We start from the raw sequence: 21,927 nt of genomic DNA, 5'->3' as shown, positions 1-21,927 counted from the left end.
TTTTATTTTATTTTATTTTTTTGCATGTACCACTCCAGTTCTCTCAGCACTGATTTGTGAAGAGACTATCTTTACTCCATTGTATGCACCTGTCCTCTTTGTCAAATATTAATTGACCATAGGGACAGAGTTTTATTTTTGTGCTCTCTATTCTGTTCCATAGATCTATGTATCTGTTCTTATGCCAGTACCAGACTGTTTTAATTATAGTGGCCTTGTAGTATAGTTTGATATCAGGTATTGTGATCCCACCAACTTTGTTCTTTTTTCTCAAAGTTGCTGAGGGTATTTGGGGTGTTTTTTGGTTCCATGTAAATTTTTGGAATATTTGTCTAGATCTGAGAAATATGCTGTTGGTATTTTAATAGGAATTGCATTAAATGTATAGATTGTTTTGGGTAGTATGGACATTTTAATGATGTTAATACTTCCAATCCATGAACATGATATATACTTCTATTTGTATCTTCCACAGTTTCTTTCTTTAGTGTTATGTAGTTTTCTGAGTACAGGTCTTTCACCTCCTTGGTTACATTTATTCCTAGGTACCTTGTTTTTTGTTGTTGTTGTTGTAGCTGTAGTAAATTGCATTTTTCCCTAGTTTCTCTTTCTGATTATGCATTGTTGGTGTATACAAATACCATCAATTTCTGAATATTGACTTTCCATCTTGCTTCTTTGCTGCATTCATTTACTAGGTCAGGTAATTTTTGGTGGAGCCTATAGGGTTTTCTGTGTACACTATCATGTTATCTGGAATAATGACAGTTTTACTTCCTCCTTTCAGTTTGGATGCTTCTTTTCCTTCTTCTTGTCCTGTGGCTAGGACTTCCAGTACTATGTTGAGTAAGAGTGGTAAAAGTAGACACCCTTGTCTTGTCCTTGATCTTAAGGAAAATGCTTTTAGTTTTTGCCCATTGAATATGATGTTGGCAATAGATTTTTTGTATATGGACTTCATTATGTTGAGGTATGCTCCCACTATTCCCACTTTGATGAGTGTTTTTATCATAAATGGGTGCTAGATTTTATCAAGTGCCTTTCTCAGCATCTATTGATATGATCATGTGATTTTTGTCTTTTATTTTGTTTATGTGATGTATCATGTGTGTTGATTTGCAAATATTGTACCATCCTTGCACTCTTGGAATAAATCCCTCTTGATCATGCTGTATGATTTTTTTAATGTATTGCTGGATCAGATTTGCTAATCTTTTGTTGAGGATTTTAGCATCTATGCTCATCAGAGGTATTGGTTTGTAATTTTCTTTCTTTATTGTCTTTACCTGGTTTGGGGATTAGGATAATACTGGCCTCATAAAAAGAGTTTGTGAGTCTTCTCCTTGAATTTTTTGGATTAGTTTGAGGATAGGTGTTAGTTCTTTTTTGAATGTTTGGTGAAATTTGCCTCAGTTCATCTGGCCCAGGGCTTTTGTGTGCTGGGAGTTTTTTTGATTACCTCTTCAATTTTGCTCATTATTGGTCTATTCAGGTTTTCGGCTTCTTCCTGATTAAGTTTTGGAAGATTGTGTGTTTCTAGAAATTTATTCATTTTGCCCTGGTTGCCCAGTTTCTTGCAATGTAGTTTGTAGTAACTTCTTATAATCCTTTGTATTTCTTTGGTGTCAGTTGTTAGATCTCCACCTTCACTTCTGATTTTATTTATTTGTGTTCTCTCTTTTTTTATTGAGTCTGGTTAAAGCTTTGTCAATTTGTTTTATCTTTTCAAAGGACCAGCTCCTAGATTCATCAGTCTAGTCTTTGAGTTGTTCTTTTTAGTCTCTGTGTCATTTAATTCTGCACAGATCTTGATTACTTTCTTCTTTCTACTTACTCTTGGCTTTGTTTGTTGTTGTTCCTCCAGTTGTTTAGATGTCGGGTTAGGTTGTTTTGAGATTTTTCTGTCTTCTTTAGGTGGGCCTATAATGCTATGAACGTCCCTTGCAGGACTCTTTTGCTGTGTTCCATATGCTTTGTGTTGTTGTGTGTTCATTTTCATTTGTTTCAGATACTTTTTGATTTTTTCCTTTATCTTGTTGTTGACCTTTCATTATTTAATAACATGTTATGCAGCCTCCATGTATTTGAATGTTTTTGAGTTTTTCCTTGATGTTGGTTTCTATTTCAAGCCATTGTGATCTGAGAAGATGCTTGATATGATTTCAGTTTTCTTTTTTTTATTTTTTATTTTTATTTTAATTGTCATTCAGGTACAGTTTTCTGCCTTTTACTCCCATCCCAACCCACGCCCCCAGCCCTCCCCATCTCCCTCCCATTTCCACCACCCCCTTGTTTTTGTCCATGTGTCCTTTATATTTGTTCCTGCAAACCCTTCCTCTTTTCCCCTGAAATCCACCCCCCTTCGATTTCAGTTTTCTTGAATTTGTTGAAGCTTGTATGTTCTACCATGTAGTCTGTCTTTGAAAATAATCCATGTGCATTTGAGAAGAATGTATATTTTGCTTCTTTGGGGTGAAATGTTCTGTAAATTTAAATTAAACCCACTTGATCTAGAGTATCATTTAATGCCACCATATCCTTGTTCATTTTTTGTCTGGAATACAAAATGGAGGACAGCTAAGGTCTATCCATTGTTGATAGTGGGGTGTTAAAATCCCCTACAATGACTGTATTTCTGCCGACCTCTTTCTTAAAGTTCCCCAAGGTTTTCTTTATATATTTATGTGCTCCCATATTGGGTGCACCTGTGAGGTCTGTCTGGAAAAAGTTCAGCCATTGTTAATATAACAAGAATGCTTTGTGTGATGTTGATGTAACCGGGAGACCAAGGAGAGTGGACTGGAATGCACATGCGTGAACAGTGACTTCACTGTACTAGTCAGTGGGGGCGGTAGATGCTGTTGAGTGAGCATGTGTGCTGTGTGGCTGTTGCATTGAAAATGACTTAGCAAGTAGAGCAATAAATTTGCGTCAAATTTTGTGTTAACCTTGAACATTCCTCTGTGGAAACTATTTGGATGATTAGAAGGGTAGAGCTATGGGCAACTGGTGATTGGCAGCTTCATCACAACAACATGCCCACTTGCACATCACGTTTTGTGTAGAGTTTTCTGGCAAACATCAGATCACCCAGGTGACTCAGTCCCCTAACAGCCCATATTTGGCACTTTGTGACTTCTGGCTTTTCCCCAAACTATAAAATTACCTTTGAAAAGGAAGAGATTTCAGACCACTGATGAGATTCAGGAAAATACGACAGGGCAGCTGATGGTGATTGGGACACTGAGGTCTCAAGGTGTTTACTTTGAAGGAGCCTGAGGCATCATTGCCATGTGTGCAGTGTTTCTTGTATCTTGTATCTTCTTCAATAAATATCTCTTTTTCATATTACATGGCTGGATACCTTCTGGATAGACCTTCTTGTTTACTAGGGTTATATCCTCTTGATGGACTACTCCCTTAAGTATTATGTAGTGATCTTCTTTGTCTCTTGTTATGGCCTTTGTTTTGAAGTCTGTTATGACTGATACAAATACTGCTTATTGCTATCCCAGCTTTTTTTCCAAGTCCATTTGCTTGGAATATTTTTTTCTGTCCCTTCACTTTTAGCCTGTGTATACCTTTTGTTCTGAGGTGGTTCTCTTGTAGATAGCATGTATGTCCCCCAAGGTAATTATTAAACTCCCAAAAGTGTGGGAACTTCTGTTAATGTGATTGAATCCTGGTTTTCATTTTTCTCTGCCCCCAAATTTTGTGGGGTTCAATTTTTTTCTGTGGGTTTGCAAGAAACAAAGGTAACAATTCCAACTACCTGTCATTTAAAGTAGAAGTGGCTATTGCTGCTTATCATTTTAAGTAAAAACAAACAAACAAACAAACAAACAAAGCAAAAACAGTTGTTACAGCAAGAATACTATGTATGTCAAGCAGGTATGGCCATCAGTTTTGGTTATTTTATGGGCATTCCAAGGGCAATGGTGGGCTGTCCCTTGGAGGACAATTAAGAAAGAGAGCTCAGAGGCCTGGTTTCTGTGTTAAAATGATAGGCAGTTTTGGAGACATTCATGTTTTCTTAGTTTAGTTTTTCCAGTTTTTCCAGTAATGTAAGGCTGTAGCAGAAGTGACCTTTGGTCACTTACAGGTTGGACAGTGTAATAAGCTTGTCATACAATTTTTCTTCCAATTACTAGCAAGCAGGGAGAGAGCGATGAAAATGAATTGGCATTTTCCCATTTGGTGGTAGAGAAAGTTTGGAATTGGTTGCTTGAATCGCCACAGGTGGACAGTGGAGGGAACAAATCATGAAATTTAAAGTATAGTCTAGGGAACACACGTGGCCAAGGGAAGCATCCATCCTTTTTTGTTGTCTTTTGCTCAGACAGCTTCAAGGTACTGATTTGAGTTGTTTTCCTCACTTATGTAGCCCAGTACATGAGGCTAACCGATACTATGGTTGTACTTTTCTAGGGCTCCAGAATGGCAGGTACCAAACTCGTATGGATGTGTATGTGTCTACATGCCTGCTCTAGCACAAAATATTAGGAATATATACTACTACAAGAGTAAACAACTAATCATCTGTTCAGTAGGTCCCCCCTTATCCAGGTAGGATACATTCCTAGACCCCCAGTGGATGCCTGAGACCTTCGGTAGTACCAAACCCTACATATACTATATGTTTTTTCCTGTACATACATACCCATGCTAAAGTTTAATTTGTAAATTAGGCACAATATGAGGTTAACAACAATAATAATAAAATACAACAATTACAACCATATAGTGTAATAAAAGTTATGTGAATGTGGTCGCTCTCTCATTGTACTGTACTCGCCCTTCTTTTTGCGATGATGTGAGATGATACAGAGCCTGTGTGACGAGATCAAGTGAGGTGAATGACGTAGGCATTGTGACGTAGCATTAGGCTACTATAAGGGTTATGTGAACACAAGCCCTGCAATAATGGGAGAGTCTATCTGATAACCTAGATGTTACTAAGTGACTAACAGGTGGGTGGCATATACAACATGGCCATGCTGGACAAAGGGATGAGTCACATCCCAGGCAGGAGGGAACAGGATGGCAAATTTCATCATGCTATTCAGAATGGCCTGCTATTTAAAACTTAGGAATTGTTTATTTCTGGAATTTTTTATTTACTATTTTCAGATCACACTCGACTAATGGTAACTGAAACCACAGGTAACTAAAACTGTGGGAAGCAAAACTGCAGATATATCGGGGCTGCTCTGTATTGTGATTTTTCAAGTTAGTAAGAGTAAATAAACTTTATACTAAAAAGGAAAGAAAATGGACTAATGTAATCCCAAAAGATATACTTGAAATTAAAAATAAGCAAGAAAACATACAAATATCACTAGTAATTTTTTAAATGCCAATAAAATACTCATGATATATACTATTTTCCTCATCAAATTGTCAACAATTAAAAACAGGTAATGTCCACTGTAGAGGAGCATTTGTAGATCAGCTGACACTGTGTCATAGGTTGGGCCCCTCAGGAGATTTCATCATGCTACTCAGAATGACACAATTTAAAACTTATTTATTCTTGGAGGTCTCCATTTAATATTTTTGCACCACAGTTGACCATGGGTAACTGAAACCATGGAAAGCAAAATTGTGAATACAGGGGACTACTGTATTTCTGTTTTCAAAGAGATTATTTAAACACTAGTGAATTTCTAATTGGCAGAATTTGGTAGGGAGTAAGAGAAGTTTGGGGGGAAGGGAAGGTACCCAAGGAACCTGCAGTGAGAAGAGAATGCCAGATTATTCTGCCAAGGGATGAGACTGTGTTTGTCTTATTTGCCTCAGTCCTGCCCTCTTTGTCTCTTTGTCTCTAAAATTCACCCCCACCTCTTACCTGAATGTTCCTTTTCCTTCCATTTATTAATTCATAGCAAGTGTTATAGGAATTGGACCTTGTGGAAACAATTTTTGGCCCTCGAATTCAGGTTTTAAAGTTTCTTTAAAATGCCTGTTTCTTTCAAACTTTCACTTCAAAAAAAAGTGTTTTTGAAGTTAAATGTGTATTTGGTTTGCTGCGTGTTGAAGTTGACTTTTTTTTTTTAAATCCTCACCTGAGGACATGCTTATTCATTTCAGAGAGAGGAGAAGGGAGGGGGAGAGAGAAGGAGAGACACATCAAAATGAGAGAGAATCATTGATTGGCTGCCTCTGTTATGTGCCCCAAACAAATATGGAACCCACAGCGTAGGCATGTGCTTTGACTGGGAATCAATCCCACAACCTTTTGGTTTACAGGATGATGCTCCAAGCAACTGAAGCACACAAGCCCTGACAAAACGGACTCATTTTTAATGGGATTCTATTTAAAAAAAAACAAAAACAAAAACTTGTTGAGGTTGTTAAGCAGCCCAACAATCGGTTTTTATAACAAACCATAATGGAATTTCTGTATACGTGTGAAAGAAAGAATTGTTTTCTTAGAACAGAGAGAAATTGCACTGTAATTGAAGGGCTCAGCAGCATATTTGCTTCAGGTTTAGAGTTGCAGTAATCATACTTATTTAGTTCATGGCATTTGTCTGTGAACTCCGACTCCTTATCATTCCATTTGCCCCCTCCCATGGGCACCCATGAATGTTCTTGAATGTATGTTTTGTAAAATATTTAGTGTTATGTAGTGTGAATATTTTTAATTTGCTTAAATGGTATTATACTGTAGATCTTCTTGTTTTTTCTTTTGTATTCACTGCTATTTAAAAAGTCTCTTAATGTTTCTGATGTATATCTACCTCAGTGATTCTGATTGCTGCATAGTGTTTTGTGGAATTTACTTAACACTCATTCATTCTGCTAGTGATGCCTCCCACCTACTCTTACAAACCATGCTCTAGAGAATATATCAAACATGTTCGCTTATGAATTGTGTGTGTGTTTTTCCCATATATACACATAGAGCTGTATAGCTGGGTCATAGAAATGGCATTACCTGTGAAAATTTAGCACATGATTGTTCTGTGGAGTGGCTTACTAGAAAAGCATGTGGTTTCCTTTTCTCCATGTTCTTGCTAACAACGTTCTGTGTCTTAAACATTGTATTTAATCCATTTTATACTATAACACTGGAAAAATTGGAAAATTGATTAAGAATTTATTACACAGGAGGGTCAAATTTTTATTATAGCAACTAGAGTTTCAAAACTTACAATGGAGATATGGAGGGAAGATTTGAAAAGCATGTGAAAGTAAAAAGTGTTGCATGATAATGTCCAGGTTTTGCAGGAAGTCTTACTGTCTAGAGGGCAGGGGTATTACCTTGTCGACCTGTCCAGAAACTTGATCTTGTCAGGGTCCAGAATCAGTTATTTTTAGGTAGCGTGACTCATGTTCACTACCCTCACTAGTGACAATTAATTAGAATGCCACTAGACTAATTCATGATGAGAAAATAAAATTGTCAAGCCTCCTGGCCATTGCAGTTGGCCGTTTTTTCTCTGCAGGAAATAAAGTATAATTAGAAGAGGTAGGTTGGTGAGTTTTAATCAGGGCAAGGGGAAATGTTCTATGAATCAGGTGATTAATGGTATCAAGCTATCAAAGCTTGATGACATTTATCTATTTTCTAAGTCAGATGTTTTAACAATCTTGGAACTGTGAGATTTGTAGCAGTGTTAATTATGACATAATAATCTGTCCATGTCTTACATTTGATTTTTTTCTGGTCTTTGTTATAAAGGGGCTTTATAAATTATTGTACTTATAAGAAAGCCATTTAGATTAACTAAACTATTTGAAAGGGAATTAGTTGCACTGTCAGACTGAGGCAATAAGCATTGTAATTACTTCTATAGAGATTTTGTTTTTAAATTTTTAGAAATAATTTTGTAGGATCTATACTCTAGATATGAATATGGTTTTAAATTTATTTTAAATTAAATTTAGAATTAAACAGTAATCTACAATTTCTCACCTCTTTGAAACTTTGTTTCTACTGAGAACTCAGCTTTAATTTTTTAAAAAATACAAGAAACCTGTAGAAATATTTTATTTATAGGAATTTTTTTTGTAGCAGTTCTTTTTAGAAATAGATGTTTATCTTGGTATATTTCTCATCACTTATTTTTTACTGCATGTTTATGACTTGTTTTAGGTTATCTGGATCTTTATTTTAAAGATTTATTTACTTATTTATTTATTTTTAGACAGAGGGGAAGGGAGGGAGATAGAGGGGGAGAGAAACATCAATGTGTGGTTGCCTCTCAAGTGCTTCCTAATGGGGACCTGACCCACAACCCACGCATGTGCCCTGACTGGGAATCAAACTAGTGACCCTTTGGTTAGCAGGCCAGCACTCAATCTACTGATCCACACCAGCCAGGAGGTTATTTTGTTCCTGAAATAATTAAGCACAAGAGTACATAATGTGAATTTTAATTAGCACAAAAAATCCTTGACAGATTTTAAAAAAATTTAACACATATATTGAAGTACTTATGGAATTAATTGGAATTTAACTAATACTGAGCATGACTAGTTAGAAATCCGGCTTTGGAGCTTAAGTTTTATACTTCAGTTTTTATTTTTCTAAAGCTCTGAGATTGTATGATCTTTTCTTATTATTTAAATTGAAAAAGATAAGTGAAAATTTGGTTTTCATTTAAACTGAGTGGTAAAGTGTTTTTTATTAGAATTTTGATTATTGGAATTGCTTTGGGAAAAATTTCTTTTTTAAAGTTATTAGCTAGTTGAACTGTTTTTTATTGCTAACCCAAAATGAAAGTACATTAAAACATATTTTTTCTTACTTTTTAATGAAAAATATTATGACTAGAAATAGTAATGCTAGCCCTGGCTGGTGTGGCTCAGTGGATTGACTGCCAGCCTGTGAACTGAAAGGTCACTGGTTTGATTCCCAGTTAGAGCACATGCCTGGGTTGCTGGCCAGGTCCCTAGATGGGGACATGTGAGAGGCACTAATTGATGTATCTCTCCCACATTGATGTTTCTCTCCCTCTTTCTCCCTCCCTTCCCCTTTCTCTAAAAATAAATAAAATCTTAAAAAAAAAGAAATAGTAATGATAGAAATCATACATTTTTATCAGGATGCTTGTAATTATCACTAGAAGAATAATAACTTGATTATTGTGTATATACTTAAAAGTGAAAATTTCCCATTTTAAGAATAAAAAAGAAACTTTGTGGTTTTTATAATAGTAATGCTACATCTAAATATTTCAGGCAAAAATTGTGCAAATGACAGACCTGGGAAATGCAAAATACTAAATACGTGTATTGTGGGAGAATACTGCCATCTTGTGTATATGTGGTGCTATTATATTTCTCCATTTCCTTTTGTTATGCCACCTAATATTAGCAGTCTGTATTTTTTTACCATTTGGTACTGTGTTCAGATGTGTAAATGTATTTAAACATTTTTTTCATGTAGTAAAATTAAAACTTTTTTCTTCATGTAATGAAATCAAGCCAGTTTTTTTCTTTGCCTGGAGGAGATGTCTTGCTTTTTGAAGACATTGAATTTGGTGTAGTAAGCTCTAAGAATTGAAAAGTTTGAGAAATCAGCCTGGTGAATTGATATCTGGGGTTAGTTGAGAATTGAATCCTTTTATTTGAATTTTATGGAAAGTTTGTGATTCTTTTCATCATTCTTCATTTGAGTGCTTGCAGTGCTTTGGGATCATTATTCTGACAGAATTCATTATACTGCAGATAAATCAAGTACAGGGCACTAGGCTTACTGCCGCAGCCATATTCCTTGATGTTTAAATGTTTTCCTTTAGGTCAAGTGTGGAAGAACAACTATAATAATGACATGTAATAGTGCTTTGAAAAATACTGATGCGATGAAAAAAGTGTTCCTTTAAATCATTGTGGTTACCTGGGGGCATGACTTAGTGGTTTTCAGGTATTACCTTTCTAAAGAGGAAGAATCACCAGATCGGAGTTCACTTTCTGATGCTCCCAACTAGCTTAGCTGTGTAATCATGAGTGCTTCTTTGGGCTCATGAAAAATGAGCACTTGAACTGGGCGGTTTCTAAGTACCTTTTAACTTTAGAATTCTGTGATCATATATAGGTCTACTCTCAGTTTTTAAAATGTTGATGTGGTAATGCCCTTTAATGTACTCATTATACTCTTCTGTGTAACAAATTATTTTAAAGTGTAGTGTAATCTCATAATTGTGATTACATAGAATATATAAATAATTCGAGGAGATACATGTGTGTTAAAGTTTAAAACCAGAAGCCTAGGAATATGACTTTTTATTTAACACTTTGTACTTCAGTGTTAGTTTTAGAATAAACTAAATATTAATTGTATACTACTCATAATTGTAAACAATATAATGCTTTTGGGCATGTACACATTTATTTGAAATGCCTACATTTAAACTTATGGGAAGGCTTTAAAAGTTGGTGTGAATATGGTAAGACTCATAGGTAGATTTTCAGATTGAGATGAAAAGAGAGAAAAAGGTGACCTTGGCCTACAGTTAAAAACTTGGAAGTTCTTTAGGATGTTACCCAAAGATTCTTCAATACCTAAATCTCTTCTTTAGTGTACAGCAGCAGATACTTTCTGCTTATCTTGATTCATTTTTCTTATCAAGTGCTAAAAATGACCGCATGTAATGAAGCTTAGCTTTTTACTTTGAGGCCATCTGGGAATAATTTTTTTAAATTCGAGGCATAATTTTAAGGAAAATGATTCTCAGTGTTAAGCTATGTAGACATGCCAAATTCAACATCTGTATTGAAATAATTTCTCAGTGCCTAGTGGTAATAATACCAAAGCAAAATGACTATATAGGTATTTTTGTATTTATTTTGTGTACTACCAAACTACCATTTTATAGAGTACAGACTTCATGACAAATTTACTACTTAGTAAAATGCATGTCACACATAAAAATTTATATATGGTATAAAACATTAAGTAAAGGGGTTAATTATTTAAAATGTACATATTCTAATGTAAATTATTGGTATATGACAAAAATAAAATATTAAGTTATACTTCATAAATGTGAAGAGAATATAATCATGAAAAAAAGCAAAGTGCTTGATGACCTAATGTGTTTTTAGAAAGTGTAGTATTAAGAAAACAAGTGTCAGTGGTAATATTAGCCATGAGGTTTTTCTATAGAGATTTTTTCCAAAAGGTTTCTTCCAAAACCCCCCTCTGCAGTGAGTAGGAATGTGAACTTACAAGAAAATATTGGGCAACAGATTGTAACAGGCTCATGTACAAATCTAGTCTCTGGATTGATACTCTTGAGATATTTTTGAACAGTTTATTTTTGTATAGAGACTATAGTTTTTATTGATAGCAAACTGTAATTTCAAAGAGAAAATTCCTAGTTTTTTTTTTTCTTGTTCATTTTATATATGGATGGAGATTTCGGTGCACAATTAATGACCTGCATTTGCTTCAGCTGTGTTGTGTTAGTGATCCACTTGTTTGAAAAGCCTCTGAACTGGTTGAAGAGTTATAATTGTAATAAAAACTTTGCATGTAAGTTGTCATTTTCTTCTTCCTTGAGAATTATGGAGAGTTAGAATGCTTTCTAATGAGTATGTACATCTTTGTTTATTTTAAAATAAAAAAATTGAGAAATAGTTGACATGTAACATTATTTAGGTGTATAGCATAATGATTCAATACTTCTATATATTGTGAAATGATCACCACAATAAGTCTAGTTCACATTCATTACCACACATATTTTTCTTTTGATATACTTTGAAGTTTTAATATAATAAATAATTTTCTATATAGAGAAAACTTTCCTTGTAATTATTTTTATCAAACTGCATCATTGAATTTGCATTAAGAATATTCACATTTTTTATATTTTTATTATATTTTTTAAAAGATTTTATTTATTTTTAGAGAAAGGGGGAGCCAGAGGGAGAAAGAGAGGGAGAAAGAGAGGGAGAGAAACATCAGTGTGTGGTTGCCTCTCATGTACCTACTACTGGGGAACTGGCCTGCAGTCCAGGCATGTGCCCTGACTGGGAATCAAATTGGTGACCCTTTGGTTCAGAGGCCAGTGCTCAATCCACTGAGCCACACCAGTCAGGGCTCACCATATTTCCTTTTTAAGATTTTTATTGAATTTATAGGGGTAACTTTGGTTAATAATATACAGGTTTCAAGTGTATAATTACATAATGTTAGATATATCATCTGTATAAGGTATCTTGTGTTCACCACCCAAAATCAGGTCTCCTTCCTTACTATTTATCCCTATCTCTACCCTCTTCTGCCTTCTCCCTACTCCCTTTTCCTCTGGTAATCACTATACTGTTGTTTGTTGTCTGTGAGGGTTTGTGGTTTTGTTTTGTTTTATTTTGCTTAATCCCTTCACCTTTTTCACCCAACCACCAAACCCCCCTCCCCTCTAACAGCTATCAGTCTATTTTCTGCACAAATGAGTCTTTCTATTTTGTATGTTTATTTTGCTTATTAGATTCCACATATAAGTGAAATCATTTGATACTTGTATTTCTCTGACACTTATTTTATTAGCATAGTACTCTCCAGGTCTATCCATGCTGTCACAAAAGGTAAGATCTCATTTTTTTTTTTTTTTTTTTTTTTTACGGCCAAGTAGTATTCCTTTGTGTAAATGTGCCATGGCTTTTTTATCCATTCATCTGCTGATGGGAATGGAGACTGCTTCCATATGTTGGCTATTGTAAATAATGCTGCAGTGAACATAGGGGTGCATATATTCTTTCAAATCAGTGTGTCAGGTTCCTTCAGACATATTCCCAGAAGTGGAATTTCTGGGTCATAAGGCAGTTCCAGTTTTAATTTTTTGAGAAATCTCCATACTGTTTTTTATAGTGGCTGCAACAGTCTGCATTCCCACCAACAGTGCATGAGGGTTCCAATTTCTCCTCATTCTGGTCAACACTTGTTGATTTATAGCCATTCTGACAGGTGTGAGGTGATATCTCATTGTGGTTTTAATTTGCACTTCTCTGACAATTAATGACATTAAACATCTTTTCGTGTCTGCTGGCTATCTGTATTTGGAGAAGTGTCTGCTCAGGTCTTTTGCCCATTTTTTAATTGGATTGGGGGTTTTTTGATGTTGAGTTGTATAAATTCTTTATACATTTTGGATATTAATCCATTATCAGATGTATCATTGGCAAATATGTTCTTTCATTCAGTGGGTATTCTTTTCATTTTGTTGATGGTTTCTGTTGCCGTGCAAAAACTTTTTAGTTTGATACAGTCCCATTTGTTTATTTTTTCTTTTGTTTCCCTTGCCTGAGGACATATCAGAAAAAAATACTGTTAAGAGAAATGTCAGAAACTTTACTGGCTCTGTATTCTTCTAGGATTTTTTTAGTTTTGAGTGTTACATTTGTCTTTAACACATTTTGAGTTTATTCTTGTGTACGTTGTAAGAAGATGGTTTTTGTTTCACTTTTTTGCTCATATCTGTCTAATTTTCCCAGCACCATTTACTGAATAGACTGTCTATACCCACTGCATGTTTTTTACTTCATTGCCAAATATTAATTAAATAGGTATGGGTTTATTTGGGGGCTCTCTATTCTGTTCCATTGATCTGTGTGTCTATTTTTATGCCAGTACCATGCTGTGTTGATTAGTATGGTCTGTAGTAGTTTGGTATCAGGTAGTATGATTCCTCATATGTGTCTGTTTTTATGCTAGTACCATACTGTTTTGATTATTATAGCTTTGTAGTATATTCTGATATCAGGTAGTGTAATTCCTCCAACTTTGTTCTTCTTTCTCAAGATTGCTGTGGCTATTGGGGGTCTTTTGTGGTTACATATAAATTTTTGGAGTATTTATTCTATGGATAGTTCTGTGAAATATGCTGTTGGTTTCTTCATAGAAATTGTGTTGAATTCTTAGATTGCTTTGGGTAGTACGGACATTTTAATGATGTTAATTCTTTTTACCCATGATATGGTATGTACTTCCACTGATTTATATATATCTTCTTCAGTCTCTTCAGTGTCTTATGATTTTCCAAGTACAGGTCTTTTACATCCTTTTAAAAATTTATTCCTTGGTTCTTTTTGATGCCACTGTACAATAAATGGCTTTTTTTTTTAAGTGTCCCTTTCTGATAGTTTATTGGTATATAAAAATTCATCTGATATTTGGATATTTATTTTATATCCTGCTACTTTACTGAATTAATTTAATTGGTTCTAGTAATTTTTTGGTAGAATCTTTAGGGTCCCCTATGTACAGTATCATATTATCTGCAAATAATGGCAGTTTTACTTCTTCCTTTCCAATTTGGATGATTTTTGTTTCTTCTTCTTATCTGATTGCTATGGCTAGGAAGAACTTACTATGTTGAATAAGAGAGTTGAAAGTGGACTCCTTGTCTTGTTCTTGATGTTAAGAAAAATGATTTTAGTTTTTTCCTGTGAAGTATGATACAAGCTGTGGGTTTGTCATATACAGCCTTTATTATGTTGAGGTACAACACCTCTCTATTCCCACTTTGCTGAGAGTTTTTATCATATATGGATGATATTGGAATCTTTTCTACATCTATTGATACAATCATATAATTTTTACCTTTCATTTTGTTTATATGATGTATCATGGTAATTGTTTTAAGGATATTGTACCACCCTTGCATTTCTGGAATAATTCCCACTTGATTATATTTTATGATTTTTTAAAATGTATTGCTGGATCTGGTTTGCTAAGATTTTGTTGAGAATTTTAACATCTATCTTCATCAGGGATATTGATTGGGCTATAATTTTATTTCTTTGGAGTGTCTTTATTTGGCTTCAGAAATAGGATAATACAGGACATGCAAAATGAGCTTAGGAGACTTCCTTCCTCTTGAACTTTTTAGATTTGTTTGAGAGGGATAGGTGTTAGTTTTCTTTGAATCTTTGGTAAAACTCATCTGTGAACACATCCAGTCCAGAACTTTTGTTTGCTATATTTTGATTACTGCTTTAATTTCATTAATTGTAATTGGTCTATATAGATTCTCTGATTTTTGCCAATTCAGTTTTGAGAGATTGTATATTTCTAGGAATTTACTCATTTTTTCCAGATTATCCAATTTTTTGGTGTGTAGTTCATAAATTTTCTTACAACCTTTTGTATTTTTGTGGTGTCAGTTGTAATTTCAACTCTTTCATTTCTGATTTTAATTATTTGGGTCCTCTCTTTTTTTCTTGGTGAGTCTGGTTAAAGATTTGTCAATCTTGTTTATCTTTTCAGAGAACCAGCTCTTGGTTTTATTGATCTTTTGTATTTTTTTAGACTCTATTTTGTTTATTTCTGCTTTGATCATTATTATTTCCTTCTTTGTACTCACTTTGAGCTTTGTTGTTTTTTTTCTAGTTCCTTTAAGTGTAACATTAGGTTGTTTATTTGTAATTTTTCTTGTTTCTTGCAGTAGGCCTAAAATGCTATTAATTTCCCTCTTAAGACTACTTTTGCTGTGTCCCATAGATTTTGGGTTGTTGCATTCTTATTTCATATGTTTCAAGGAATCATTTGATTTTTTCTTGATTTCATTGTTCACTCATTCATTGTTTAGTAAAATATTATTTTGCTTCCATGTTTTTGTGTGTTTTTCTGTTTTTTTCCCTTGCGATTGTTCCTAGTTTTATACCATTATAGTTAGATATGATTGAATGATTTTAATCTTCTTAAATTTATTGAGACTTTTTTTTTCCTGTCATGTAGCATATCCTAGAAAATGTTCCATGAGCACTTCGAAAGAATGTATATTCTGCTGCTTTGGGATGAAATGCTCTCTGAAAATATCAGTGAAATCCATCTGATCTGTTGTGCCACTTAAGGCTGCTGTTTTTGATTTTCTCTCTGGAATGTCATCATTGATGTCAATGAAGTGTTAAAGTTCCTCACTACGACTGTATTATTGTCAGTCTTTCCCCATCAAGATTTGCTTTACATATTTAGGTGCTCCTATGTTGGGTGCATAAATGTTTACAAGGGTTATATTCTCTTGTTGGATTGTTCCCTTTATCATTATGTAGTGTCCTTCTTTTTCTCTTACTATAGACTTTGTTTTGAAATCTATTTTGTTAGATATGAGTATTGCTAACCTAGCTTATTTTTCTTTCCATTTGCATGAAATATCTTCCTTTTTTAAAATAAAAAGATTTTATTATTTGCAGAGAGCGGGGTAGGAAGAGTGAAAGACAGGGAGAAAAACACTGATGTGAGAGCAAAACAACAGCTGGTTGCCTCTTGTACGTACCCTCATTGGTGATGAACCTGCAACCCAGGCATGTATCCTGACTGGGAATTGAACCCACGACCTTTCGTTTTACAGGATGATGTTCAACCAACTGAGCCATACTGGTTAGGGATCTATGAAGTTCCTTTTCACTCTTTACTTTTAGTCTGTGTTTACCTTTCATTCTGACTTGGATATCTTGGGACTTGTTTTTTTATCTATTCAGCTCCTCTCTGTCTTTTGATTGTAACATTTAAGCCATTTATATTTAAAGTGATTATTGATAGGCACATATTTATTGTCATTTTATTCTTTATAATATGTTCCTTTGTTTTCTTTTGTTCTATTTATAGAAGACCCTTTAATATTTCTTAAAATTCTCATTTTGTGCTAATGATCTGCTTTGCTTTTTTTTTTTTTTGCCTGGGATGCTCTTTGTCTGTTTTTCAATGATAAAAAATAGCCTTGGTAGGTAAAGTATTGTTAGTTTTAGGTCTTTACTTTTCATCACTTTGAATGGTTTATGCCTGTCTCTTCTGGCCTGAAATGTTTCTGTTGAGAAATCAGATGACAGTTTTATGGGAAATTCCTTGTAGGCAAGTGTCTTTGTCTTTTAAGATTTTCTCTTTGTCTTTAATCTTTGCCATTTTAATTATAATGTGTCTTGGTTTGGGCCTCTTTGGGTTCCTCTTGTTTGGGACTCTGTGCTCCCTGGACTTAAGTATCTTTTTTTTTTTTTCACCAGGTTAGGGAAGTTTTTGGTTATTTCTACAAATAGATTCTCAATCCCTCGTTCTCTCTCTCCTTCTGGTACCCCTATGATATGGATGTTGTTACAAACTGTCTTCATTTTTTAAAATTCTTTTTTCTTTTTGCAACTATGATTGGGTGATTTTTGCTACATAGTCTTCCAAATGACTGATTTTATCCTCTGCTTCATTTAACCTGTTTTTTCTCCTTCTAGTGTGTTCTTCATTTCAGATAATGTATTCCTCATTTCTGACTTGTTCTTCTAATGGTATTTATGTCCTTTTTCTTTTTTTTTAAAGGTGTTTTTAAAAAGATTTTATTTATTTATTTTTAGACAGAGGGAAGGGAAGGAAAAAGAGAGAGAGAAACATTGTGTGGTTGCCTCTTATGCGACCCGCACCAGGGAACCTAGTGTGCAACCCTGGCATATGCCCCGTTTGGGAATTGAACTAGCGGCCCTTTGGTTCACAGGCTGGTGCTCAAAAGGAGCCCAATGGGCTCCTTTTTCATGTTGTTGAAGTTCCCACTAAATTTTTTGAGCATTCTTATAACCATTTTTTTGAACTTTTTATCTGGTACTTCTCTTGCCTTTATCTCATTTAGCTTTTTGTCTGGAGATTTTTCCTGTTTCATTTGGGACATGTTTATTTGTCTCCCTATTTTGGCTGTCACTTTGTGTTCGTTTTTTGTAGGTAGATCTGCTCTGTTCTCCATCTTGGTAGGGTAGCCTTATGTAGTAAGTGTCCTCTAAAACCCTGTGGCACAGTCTCCATAATTTCTGAGTTGGGCGCTCTGGTAGTCCCTGGTGTGGGTTATGTGAACCCTCCTGTTGTAATTGAGTCTTGATTGCTATTGACCTGTTTACGCGTGGGATTGACCCTTGGGCTGGTTGATTGTGAGGTTCCACCCTGACCACAGCATGTGAGCTGTTGGTGCAGGTGCTGACCACACAAAGCAGAATTTGCCTCAGCAGCATATGGTGCCTGCCAAGATTTTTCTTTGGCTGTGCCGCTTGTGGAGCTAAGTGGATCCTGCTCTGATGTTGTCTGAAGTTGGCAGCTGGGTGTATTGTTTCTGGGACCTGTTAAGTGGGACTCTGGTACAGGTCAATGTCAGATGCTGCATGTGGCTGGCCCTGGGCAACCTGTTTGGAGCTACAAAGTGGTCTACAGTTTGTGACTGCTTTTGCTGGGCCTGGGTATCTGTGGGAAGGACCAGCTTGTACATCAGAGCCAGCTTACACCAAGATTGAGCTCGTGGCAGGTTAGCAAAAGGCCTGAAGTACCCCGAGATCTGCCTCTGCCTGCTTTTGCCTGCTTGGCTGCCTGTTAGGCTCATTCACTAATAGTGCCTCTGGCGCTGCTTGAGTTGTATGAGGTAGGTTCTCAGTGAATCATCAAGCAAACTCGGTGCCAGTGTTGGGTCTTAGACCACTCAGCAAAAGTCCCACAGTATACCAAGTCTAGCTACTACCCACTGGGTGTCTGCAAACTTTTGTTTTGAGAAAAGATTTAAGGGAGTCATTAGGCTGAGGCCAACAGAGCTTATGAGGCCCAAATGGACAAAGATTTGGCTGTGTGAGGGAGGGTTCTGCATTAGTTGGGCATTTGAGGGCAAAATATCCCTCATCCTAGAGCCACACATCTCAGTATACCCCATATTCTGCCGGGGTCTACTGAAGAGCCGACTCAGGGGGTGGGGCCCCTGGCAGTTGGGAGGGTGGGGCTAGTTGATGTCCAGTTTTGATGTGGCTTCTGTAAATCCTTGGCTATAAAACTTCTGTTCTGCTAGTCTTCAGGTGATTATTCAGGTTGATAGCTCTATATTTTGTAATTCCAGTTTGGTCCTGGGAGGAAGTAAGTGTAACTTCCACCTACTCTGCCACCATCTTGGATCTCTGAGTGAAAACTGCTATGACTCTACTGTAGTAGTCCAGATGTACTAGGGCATTATGGTAAAACATGTAATAAGCCTCCACCAGTATGGCTCAGTGGGTTGGGCATTATCTCACAAAGTGAAGAATTGCCAGTTCAGTTCCCAGTCAGGGCACATGCCTAGGTTGTGGGCCATGTCCCCTGTTGGGGGCGTGTGAGAGGCAACCGATTGATGTTTCACTCAAACATCAATGTTTCTCTCCCTCTCTTTCTCCCTCCCTCTTCCTCGCTCTAAAAATAAGTAAAAAGTCTTTAAAAAAGTAAATAAAACATATAATAAAATCTGACACAACACTGAAATGTGGTTGCCTATTGGGTTCTGCACGGGCCCAGACCTATCCGTTCTTCTGTAATGTGCAGAACTGAATGAGTGAGCCATTTATTTTGAGGAATATTATTTTTAAAACTGAAATACTGCATTTGGACATTGAAAACACCATATTGTTTTGGAATGCTGAAAGCTAGTATGATTATGAATTGTTATGTTAATGTTAATCTCTAGGTCAAGGGAGAAATTGGTAGTTACATGAAAGTTGGAGGATTTGGAATAGTTATAGATCCAGCACTCAGATTATAATGTGGTGTATTAAAAGTGTCTAATTAGTAGTAATGTCAGTACTAGTGAACCTACTTGGTAAATTCGTCTTTTTCATCATAGAAGATTAATAATTGTAATTTTTAAAATATATGCAAAAATGTGTTTCCTATTCAAGTAAATTTATTTTAATTACAAAATGTTTAGGCCACCCTATAATGTAAACTCAATAATGTACAAAATAAAGCATATTTAACCCTAAGCATATTTTTTCCTTTGGATGTCTTCTGTATTTCTTTGAATGCATTAAATTTAGTGGTTATAGCTCTTTGTGAAGCAGGTACTACTCATTAGAGTGATTCCATGTTTGGGAATATTAATACCTAGCCATTGTGGTATGCATTCATTTTTTAAAACAAGTATAATATTAGTGGGATATGGTCTTTTTTTAAATAATTATGAAAGTTAATAGTGATGCACTGTTTAGTTTTGAGATGTTTAGCATAGTCTCATCTATATATTTTTTTTCTTATTATTAGGCAAGAAATTTTGAAATGGAATGGATGGGGATATAATGATTCCAAGCTCGTCCTCAATAAGAAAGGTCATGTTGAGTTGACTGGGAAAAGGTAATTGTGTTTATTCCTTCTTATGTTCTTTATTTTCTCTTTCTTTCTGTGAAAAAATGTAAACATAAATAACAAATATAACATGTTAAATAATAGACATACATAAAAATAGAATAATACGACTCTTCCCTTCATTTAAAAATGGAATTTAGATGTTCTAGGATTAAATATGTACTACATTACAAAATTTTTAATAACTAAAACTGAGTTTTAACTAAATAGTATTTAGTTCCCATTCTGGTGCTTCTAGAAACACTGTTACCTTATTACGGAAAGTAGATCATAGCTTTCTAGCTCTAGTTTCCTAGGGATAGTAGTTGAATTAGTAGATTTTTCTGATTTTGATCAGAAAACATTTATAAGCATTCTTTAAGATGAGAATAGCTATTACTTATTGAGTGACTACTAAGTTATCTTAAAATAACCCAAAGATGGGTAGCCCTGTTTTCTTAAACATAAAGGTGGTTGAGCATGAGAAGGCTAAATAGCTTACTTGTGGCCACCTGCTCAGTGGGAAATTGGGATTAAAAATTAAGTGTTTTTAAGCTTCATTTTCATACTGTTTCTGTTATGCGTGCTTATGAAGTACCGCTGCAGATTACCATCTCATCCGTTGTATTGATCTTGTTCTCTCTCCAGACTCTGGGAGCATTTCACAGTAGCCTTTTACACCCATACACCAGCGCAGTGGAGGTAGTTGTATTTAAAAAATTACCCTGTGACAAAAATTTCTGTTGTTCTAGTAAGAGGCAAAGGGCAGAAGCATAAGAAGGTTATGATATTTGTAAAAGAGAAAATGAAATTTATGAATAGAAAGGATAAGTTGGAGAAAATACTGATTTGGCTGAACAGAATTAATTTACCCTTTTATTAATACTAGATTATAAGGACCATTTTTAAAATTTTTTGTTAAAGAGTTTCTATTCTGGGTTTGTAATGGACTGAATACACTCCTTCTACCCTCTGTAACCACGTAGAAAACATGGATCAAATACCACAGGAAACAAATATAATAGAAAGAAAGGAAAGGAAATCCTTAGGTGCCAGAAACCAATAGTGACGCTCAATGAAATTTATGGGGATTCCTTTATTTCTGATACAGAAAAGATTGAAAAGGTAGGAAATTTTTATAAGGAAATGTAATTAATTGTATGTATTTTTAGAAGGGTAATTTTGGTATTTAAAACCTATCCATTAAATTAAAAACAATTATTTTAAGGTATTTTAGATCTTAGGGAAAAATGAGCTTTTTCCTGATTCCAGTCTAACTTCTGAACAGAGTTGTAATTTTTTAGTTTATAAATACTTAAGTTTATAATCTTGTCATTCTTATTCCTTCTAGATATAGAAGAATTTAGTCCTCTTGATTTCAAGCAGCAGACAATAAAACTTCAGAACTAGTGTTACATATTTCTATAAAGTAAAATTTTTGAAAGATGTCATTTTTTGATGTTAAAGGTTGTATACATTAATTTATACAAAGCACAAGTTAGTATTTGTTATTATTTTTTAAAATATTTTTATTGATTATGCTATTACAGTTTTCCCAATTTTTCCCCTTCTATCCCCCCTCCACTCTGCACCCCCATCGCTCCAGCCTTCCCTCTCTTAGTTCATGTCCATGGATTGTACATGTAAGTTCTTTGAGTCCTCTGTTTCCCATACCATTTTTTATCTCTCCCAATCTGCCTCTGTTTCCCATACCATTTTTTATCTTTCCCAATCTGCCTTATGCCTTAATCATGTTTCTTCTTCCCTGTACCTTTTCCCCACTATTCCTCCCTTCCCCCTCCCCACTGAAAACCCTCCATGTGATGTCCATTTCTCTGATTCTGTTCCTGTTCTGGTTGTTTGCTTAGTTTTTGTTTTCA

General features: G+C 35.0%; 1 protein-coding gene across 1 annotated transcript in view; it reads left to right on the top strand.

Annotated features, from left to right (window-relative positions):
* The window catches only part of AGPS (alkylglycerone phosphate synthase), a 144,119-nt gene that overhangs the window by 23,582 nt on the left and 98,610 nt on the right, over nucleotides 1–21,927 (top strand). The window contains exon 2 of the mRNA XM_045838437.1: nucleotides 19,967–20,056. Within this exon, the coding sequence (XP_045694393.1) occupies nucleotides 19,967–20,056 (90 nt within the window). The remainder of the gene's footprint in view (nucleotides 1–19,966; nucleotides 20,057–21,927) is intronic.

Source organism: Phyllostomus hastatus, unplaced genomic scaffold (genome assembly GCF_019186645.2).
Source record: "Phyllostomus hastatus isolate PE091 unplaced genomic scaffold, TTU_PhHast_1.1 phas_contig_1, whole genome shotgun sequence".
Taxonomy (NCBI): domain Eukaryota; kingdom Metazoa; phylum Chordata; class Mammalia; order Chiroptera; family Phyllostomidae; genus Phyllostomus; species Phyllostomus hastatus.
This window is presented reverse-complemented; position numbering and strand designations above follow the sequence as displayed.